Genomic DNA, 8,583 nt, shown 5'->3' with positions numbered 1-8,583 from the left:
GGGAAGTCGATGCCCCGCGTGTGGGGGGACTCATACAAGTCAAGTCAATTCTTACGCTTTTTGTGTTCGAGAACGCAAATCCGCGCAGGCTGATTGCGCGATGCGGACGAAACATGTTCACCCAAGACCCATCTGCGGAAGCGTTTCCTTGGCCCGATGCAGACGCGATGCAGCCGACTGGGTTACCCATCTTTGAGTACGCCTGTAAGGCAGTCATTCTGGTTGGTATCTTGTCTCTCCTCTACTCGTTGATGAGCCGCAGCTCGTGACAGGCGTTCAACTCGTGCGGATGCATCAACGCTAACGCATCGATCTAAAACGAGAGAGTCAGACGGCGTGGGGGTATATGGTTGGCAGCACAGCCCCTTTTCCTTGGGTGAAGTGCGATGTGCTTTAAGACAACCACAGCAATTGTCGTCTTTGACTTCTCTACCCCCTCCCTCTCCCTCTCCTCTCTTTCGCTTATACCATTGAGATGGAAAAGAGGTCGTGGCACGTATTGCAGTTTCATTGGCGTCGCCCAGAAGATGTTGTGCAGTTTGTTGTACGCCTCAGCGTCTCTGGACTCCTGAACTGCTGCTCATCGAAACATGCCACCCTCGATTCGGGGTGTACCTATTGAGCTCAGCTCTGCAAGGCAAGTGGCTTCCCCTCCGTTAGCCGAGAGCTTCAGAAGGCGTAGATGATACGAGCAGCATCGATGTGCGTAGAAGCGCACGAAGTATGTGAGAGAGTCTTTGACGAAAGAGCAATGTGACCCCCTCACCCCCTCCCTCCCCTTTCTTCTTCTTCAGCTTCTACGAGTACCCACGCCTTCTTCCTCTTCATTGTCCCTTTGTCTCTCTCTCTCCCTACACCTCCATGGGCTCCTCACTTCTACCTACCCCATCGCAATGCAGCTACAACTTGGCACATCACAGCAGCGCTCATGAGAGAGAGAGAGCGCGCGCGCAAGAAAGTGAACAGCTACTTCGTCTGCGGTGAATTCAACATGATTCAGAGAAGTGTATCACCTCTTCCTCCGGTGAAGGGAGTGAATTGTAGAGAGCATGTCGCCGTGCCGTACCCAAACACGTTGGTTCACACCGCTCATGCCATTCACATGCACGCACAGGCCACCACCTCTGTCACGATTGACCCTGTTGAGCTTTTCAGTACGGATGTGATCTGCAGGCCTCACCTACTGTCGCTGCTGTCAGGGTCGACTACAGTGGAACGTCCACTGGTCTGTCGCTCTGTGCAGTGTATCCATGACTCTTGCGAGTAGGTGGGTAGTGGCGATGATGACCATTGCCACGCGTGAGCCACCAACCTGCTCCTCACACTCGGCGTGCACATCGTTGTTTTTCTTCGCAGCGGGTGAACGTATGGCTACCCTCCCTTCGCCTTCAGACAAATGACGAGTCGGCCTTGAGACAAGTATTTCAGCCGCACACACAGTACGAAGAAGGCGATGTGGACCCTCGAGTCATCGGTTCTCTACAGTGCAAGCGTCTAGATCGCCTTAGCGGCGTGTCATGCTGCATGCAGAAGCGCTCACCACCTCTCTCCTCTCATTCGTTTGCGGCCGTTTCGGCTCGCACAGGGGCGAAGAGGAGGATCTCCGAGCAGCCGACAACGGTGTTAAACAACACGGTAAAGCAGCGTGGGTGGCAAAGACGGTGCTACCACTGCACACTTCTTCAAAGCTCGTGATGAACTCACCCTGACGCAGTACAGCAGCAACTAGTCCCACACAGCTCTGTGGTACTTCGTGACACAAGTAAGACGTGCTGCCGCGGAACACTTCAGCGCTCCTCATAACGTGTGCGGCACAGTGTACACAGTGACGCAGATACCGCCTCTCTCTTCTCTCTCCTCTCTCCTCTCTCTATGGACTTCGTCATCACAAGAGTGGCATGGGCACTGGAGAACGCCGAAAGAAATACGTAGTGCTTTGAATACCGCGGTCGAAGGCAGGGGATAGCGAAGAGGACGACGACTTCGACGTGGAGCAGGGCGCGCTGTGGTGCTCCTTTAGCGTGATCGAGCAGTGTCGTCGCGCTCTCACCGATAGAAACACGCACCATGGGCCGCTTCCGCGTCGGCATCGACGAGGATGTTAGAGATGATTCCCGAGCGAACCAATAATTTGGGCGAGTCAGTGCCTGCTCATAGTCTCTGTCCCCCTCTGGTCGCATCAGGTGTGTCTTTGCGCTTCCCCAAAGATCGATGGGAGCGTTCCCCCGTGGGAGATCGACACAGTCGGTGGATTGCTGCGGCGGTGACGACCAAAAAAGGGCAGCACTACGGCTACCGGGCGGATCACGCACTCCCACATTTCTGAGACATAAGGACGGAGGCAGGGGGATGAGTGCACAGCGCCGGTCCAACAGGCTCTACTGTCTGCCCGCTTCTCGCTTCCTCCTCCTCCTCTCCCGCACCTACTCTGCTCTGTCAAGGGTCGGACTATTCCTGTGTTAATGTATACTTTTCTCGTGAGTGTTGAGGCTGTTGTAACACCGTGCAGCCCTCTGCTTGTTGCCAGCGGATTTCTCTGCCCCCCCCCTCTGCTTTGCTTCTCCTTTTCTATTGGTGGCCCAAGTGCTGCCGCCGATGTGGTGTGCTGCTGTTTGTGTCATTATTCTCTTCGTTTCCTTCGGGCATTGAGCTTCCTCGTTCTTCGCTAAGGCGTGGTTCGTGATGGTCTCCTTGTTCTCTCTCACCACCGCTACCTCCGTCTTTCTCTCAAACAGGTTGTCTATACTCGGGCTCTGAGACTCTCTTTCGCGCTCGTGCGCGCACGCGGCTTAGATTCGTCGAGTGAACCAGCAACGTGGGCTGCCCATAAAGGGTAGGGCGTGGCTTTTTCCTCTTACTGTTCTCTGCATTTCCTTCCCCCTCTCCCTCCCCCTTGGGCTGCCGGCCGAGTGTGTCTGCGTGTTCGTGGGTCTGTGCATCAGCGGCAAAAGGGAACACACGCACATATGACGACGTACGGATCGCTTCGTGAGCGTGGGAATCTGAGCGCCTCAGTTGCCCTTTTGTTTTTCCTTTTTTTTTCGGGAGATCCTCCACACTTCCTCTATATGATCTCACGGCAGCCCTTCTCTTAGCCACTTTTGCTGGCGTCACATTCTGAACCGCTCGCCTCACCGATTCGCTCGTGTGGTTGTGCGGCACTCTCCCACGCGAGAGGGAAATCGACAGCGAATAGGATAAAAACCGCAACGTCAAACGCAGGTGAAGAGAACCGAAGGCGCTCTTAGTCGTGCAGCTCCTCGCTGCTATGGCCTTTCCCTCTCTTCTCTTGGATGGAGAGAAAACACCCATGACACTGCGGCAACAGCGTGCCCATCCATCCCCCCTCTCTCTCATGTTCGATGTCAATTTTTCCAGGTAGGGCTAACGCTTTGTTGTTGTCGTATTCCCTTCTCCCCCGCCAGCCCACCCCCGTCCATAGAGCCGCAAGTACTTTCAAGCGTAGAGAACAGGTCGGATTGCCTCCTCTTTCACACGTACATGCGCACACTTCACTATTTTGTGTGTGTGTGTGTGCTACTCCTTTCCCTTTCGCCCCACATCTGCTTACCTCGATTTCTACCTTGCGCAACTCAGCTCAAATAGTCTCAAAGACGCAGAAGAAAAAGTAGCCTCATCTCCAATATTCCAGCACCTCGCTGGTGTGTGAGAACACGAGTCATAATGCATAGCGGCGAGTGGCGCACGGGCACACGCAGACTTAGGCGCACGCAGGAACTTTTCCGTGTGGATGGCGTACAGTACAGCAGTATGTTACGTGCGGTATTGCTCTTCCGCGAGGCTCGCATCTGGCTTGCCCACTATCTCGTCTCTCTCTCCCTCCCTTCCGCTTTATCTTCGATGTTTCCCTTACTCCTGCTCTGTCCTTCCCCTCTCTCTCTCTCTTTCCCCCTTCGCCTCCACCCTGCACACGGCAGAACCGCCGTCCACTGCTCTACAGCGACAGTCACGTGCACATAGCCGCATATCTTTAGGCCTGTGCTATTCGCCAGTCTCGAGCCAAGTGCTAAAGGAAACACAGTAAACTGAATGTCAGGGATAAACTGTTAATTTTTGTGTGGTGCTGCGTTTCTCTCGTCGTCGTCTTGCTCTTTCCCTTCCTCGTCCCTCTGCTTCGCTCGCTCGCTCGGACCTCCCTAAGCTCGACAACACCAGAAGGAGATAAGCTCCACACAGTATACAGAGAGGGCTCGTCAATTTCTCTTTTGTTTTCCCATCTCACTAAGTGCCAACCACGTCTGGTGTTTAGGCTTTGTTTTCTGCTGTGGTGCGAGTGAGTGGGCCTTTTTGGTAGGGGGGAGAGTGTCGTATGGGTGACTCGAGTGAAGGACTTCCTTCGTCACTTTCTCGGCCCTTTTGTGTTGTCTCGCGTTACGTGTCTTCTCCCACTGCTTGATAACATCATTTCCTTTCCCCTCTTTTCTCTCGGGCACGGGTGTGTGTGTGGGTGTGTGTGTGTGTGTGCGTGTCGCCTGGTTTGGCCCCTACGCTGGGTCTTATTCCTCTCTGTCGATTAGCGGACCTCACCGTTACATCCCCCCACCTCACCTCACCTCCGCCCTCATCCTTCTCCGATTTTCTCTCCACGTTTTCCTGTGGTTTGTTTGTCTTGTTTGCCTTTCGCGTTTCCGTGGAGTACCGCTGCTGCTCGAGCACGCGCTCTCCTCCTCCTCCTCCTCCCCCCTCCCTCTATTACTCCTTTTAGCTTTTGGGGGGTTCTGTTTCGTGTGTCACAGCTCTGTTCTCTGCCCGCTTGCGGTTATGCCTACTCCGGCTTCAGTGGCCTGAGCGCCTCTCTTTGCTTGTGCGGCTTTTTATTTCTTGTCCCCCTTTGCGTTTCATTGTTTGTCGCCTCCGCCACTTCTGTTTCTCTTTGATTACTCCTCGGTGGATACGTTAGTCGGGCTGCGGTGGTGGCCGCGGTCGTTGCTGTTTGCTTTGACTCCCCGCGGTCGAAACAGCGATCACGTTCGCTGCTTGACGTCTCTGCTGCTGCACTTTACTTCCCTTTTCTCTCTCGCTCTCCCTCTCCCCAACACAAGCAAAAGTGTACAGGCACGAGGACGTCATTCATTTCGTGTTGGAGAACGCGCGCGCCCTGTCCCAGCCAGTGCGCCAAAGCACATTTTTTTCGTCCAGCGACGCTCGCTTTGTTGAAAGACGGTCAGCTGACGCCTTTTCCTCCCTTCGTGCTGTTCTTGGTTGCTCCCTTTCGCTGTTGTTACTGTGATCACTTTGATCTACATTTGGCTCCGCTTGTAAGCCGTCACTGCCCCAAGCTGGCGAGTCATCGAGTCCACACAGACCAACGCGTCTGTGCCCCTCACAGGCCTCGGCGGTGCGCCATTCCTCTGGGTAGAAACTCCTGCGCTCTGTTTGGCCTCGCCAGTTTCTGGCCACCCACCTGTATAGGCGTTTGCCATGCACCCATCCACAGCTCTCATCATCGGCACCGCTGGCATTATTGGGGTCCTTGCTTGCCTCTGGGGCATCGTTCGCGGTTTCCAGGCGCTGCGCACGCGACTGCGCCGTGCGTATAGGGAGGCGGATAGTGTGACCTTTCAGCAGGAGGGCGAGTTTGGGGCTACCCCTAGAGTGCGAGTTGGCGTGGGCAGAAGCGGTAACAGCACCGCCTACAGCAACGGTAACAGTTCAAGTCAGAATCTTCGCGACAACTACGCTGATCGCGACGCTATCGACTACCTCGGAGAGGGCAACAGCAACTACCATGACCTCGATGACGATGTTCCACCGGCATCGCCGAATGCGGAGCGTGTGGAGGGTATCCCTATCGAAGCCCGTGTGCGTCCACGGCGCAATCTGCCACGCTCTCGAGTTGTCGTGCATTATGGCGACCAGGATGTGTGCCTTGATTTCCGCGGAGTCGAACGCGTACCCCAGGCCGGCCCTCCGCCCCTCACACTCGAAGAGAAGCAGCGCCTCGAGGATGAACGGAATCGCATTGCATCGCCGGAGCTTTATGGACGCGCTGAGTATGAAGACCGGCAAGCCTCCAACGTGAACACACCCACCGTGCTGCTCAACTCCTCCTTACTACAGGAGCTGCAGCGCCAGTACGGACTGGTGTCACCATCCGGGCGTGCCTTCAGCAACTACGCCAGCGAGAGCAGCGTGGGAAGCATGAGCTTCCGGCTCGGCTCGCCAGCTGGGTCGGCGCGGCGTGCACGGAACTGTCGGCAAAGTGCTACACCGAACAGCGTCAGCTTGCAGAAGGGCAGCACTGGCGGCCTTCAGTTGCTTCGCCGACGCAAGAACTCCCCAACGCGCAATGGCGCAGGCGGCTGCACGAGCCCCAATCAGTTCCAGTACCAAGCGAACTCCTCCTTCTCGGCCCCACGAAACCGTCAGGAGGATCTGGAGAGCACATCCGACGACTTTGAGGATGTTTCAGTGCACAACGACCTCTTTAATGCTTCTCGCGAGCAGCTGCGCGAGTTTTTGCTCAAGCAGGAGCAGCAGCCGCAGAATCGACTCTCTCCAATGACAGGGCTGGGCAACCTAAACGGATTTGACCAGATTAGTCTGCACGGCACTTTTCCTGTTCTCTTAGATCGCCAAGTGAACCCCGGGTCATCTGTGGCGAGCGTCAGCTCGGTCGGGCTTGGTGGAGGGCGGAACTCAGCAGGCCCCGTAGCGTTTCCGCCTGGCCAAAGTGAGACACTACCGCCGCTCTGCAATCCGTCCGTGGCCGCTGGCACACCGCTCTTGGATGCCTCCTTCCATGGCCAGCAGCTTTTGCACACCACATCCGTCGACTCCGCCATGGTGGGACTGGCAAAGGTGCCGTCCTGCCCTCACATGGCCTTGTCGTCACCGCTTTCCAGCGACCACCCCTCAGTGGGAAGGGCAGGTGGTGGCGCGCAGACCGGTGTCACGCTGCCTCACCCCGTCTTGTTGACGAGCACGGCATCTGCAAGCGCATACCATCAGACGTTGCCGTCGGGTACCGCGCAAGGGAGCGGTAGCAGCCCCGGCGAACGTGCCTGTCACGTCGACACGTTCTCTCTGCCGCCGAATCGGTGGAGCAGCGGCCTGCGCTCGCCGTTCTCACTGCCTGGGAATGACCCGGTGACCGCGCCTTATTCGCCAAGCGCTGGTACCGCGGAAACGTAGCCTTCGAATGTGGCCTCGCCTCCCAGCGCAGTGACTCAGACACAAATGGCAGCGAATTTTTCCCGACGCGCAAGGAGTACACACGGCAGAACGTAGTAGTGAAAGTCAGCGGCCTCGTTGCCTCTGCCGAACGAAGAAGAAATGCCGGAAAAAAAAATTTTTATCGAAACGGAAGTGGCCAACGTGGCGGCTCTATGAAGTGTGTGTGTGTGTGTGTGTGTATGCGCGAGTGCCGATAAGTCTGTGATGGATCTTATCTGGGGCGGGTGAGTGGGGGGTTGGAGGCCTTTTCCTCTCTGTGCACGCACACGTCTCTGTGGATGAGCTCTGACGTTGCGCCGCTTGTTTGAAGGCGGAACGGGAAAAAAAAAAAATCAAATAAAAAAAAGAGGAAACGCGCAGAGGTGTCGGCGATGTACTCAAAAAGGGGGGCGCCTAAAAAAAAAAAAAAACGTAGCGTGGCGCTGTGGCAGTGGCCCCTGTCGCACTGCGGATCGCTTGAGCAGAGGGCGGGAGGACATCTCCTTTGTTTGATTCGCCTCTTACGGCATCAAAGTGGGGAGCGTCGCTTTCCCCGCAGCGTATCTATTCCGCATTTCAGCGATCCCTTGTGTGGGCCTGAAAATTCCCGCTGCCTCTCTCTCCATCAACTATGGCTCCCTCACTCACCGCTCCTCCTGCGCATACGATTACCCATGCCTCCCACCACAGTTGCTTCGTAAGAACACCTCTAACCATAAAAGGGCTGCCGTGGTGTATCGACCACTTCCCTGTGCACCTGATCGCACTTGTGCGCCTCTGCTTGTTTGCTTCATGTGCCTGCCACTGCGGGACGCCGAAACCGCAGCGCCGAGCGACGCGCACCCCACACCTAACAAAGAGTAAAACGCAACACACAGACGCGTGTACAACGGATCAGTACGCCCACCTCCCTTCCTTCGCCCTAGCCCTACCTTGACAGACGACACCAACACACAGCCCACCCTCCTTTTGGGGGTGTGCGTTGTGATTTCCTTGTCGCTGCTTTATTTGTTTCTCCTCCTCTCCTCTGATCACATTTTTATCACGCGTTTTTTTGGTTGTTTCGCTTGGTGTGTCTGTCTGTCTGTCTGTGGGTATTTGTTGTCTACTTCCTCTGTGCATATATCGAGCTCGAGCTAGTTACGGTAGGTACGTTAATATCTGCACAAGGAATCCTCTCCCTCCCTCTCTCTCCCCCCAGGCACACGCATAGAAGTCGATATCGAGCTCGTACCTGCTGCGGCAGTATTGGTGTCTTATCGCAGCTTGCGGAGCTTCACACCTCTATTTCGCCTTTTTGTTGTTGTTGTTGTCTCTCTACTTCACGGCAGAGCACGGCACCGCTGAAACGGTCGCTCACCTCTCGTGCATAGGGAGGGGGGTGCGCACTTCTGGTTTCCTAACGGA

The 8,583-nt window shown here is 55.8% G+C and overlaps 1 protein-coding gene across 1 annotated transcript; it reads left to right on the top strand.

Moving 5' to 3' along the window:
• Positions 1 to 5,442: 5,442 nt before the first annotated feature.
• LBRM_31_2180 (conserved hypothetical protein) lies at positions 5,443 to 7,155 on the top strand (the record flags this gene model as incomplete). The annotated part of the gene is made up of 1 exon (XM_001567164.2): positions 5,443 to 7,155. The coding sequence occupies one exon, from the start codon at positions 5,443 to 5,445 to the stop codon at positions 7,153 to 7,155; it is 1,713 nt and encodes a 570-aa protein (XP_001567214.1).
• Positions 7,156 to 8,583: the final 1,428 nt, after the last annotated feature.

This window comes from Leishmania braziliensis, chromosome 31, assembly GCF_000002845.2.
Source record: "Leishmania braziliensis MHOM/BR/75/M2904 complete genome, chromosome 31".
NCBI lineage: Eukaryota > Euglenozoa > Kinetoplastea > Trypanosomatida > Trypanosomatidae > Leishmania > Leishmania braziliensis.
Note: the sequence above shows the minus strand (reverse complement) of the source record. Positions and strands in the feature narration are given on the sequence as shown.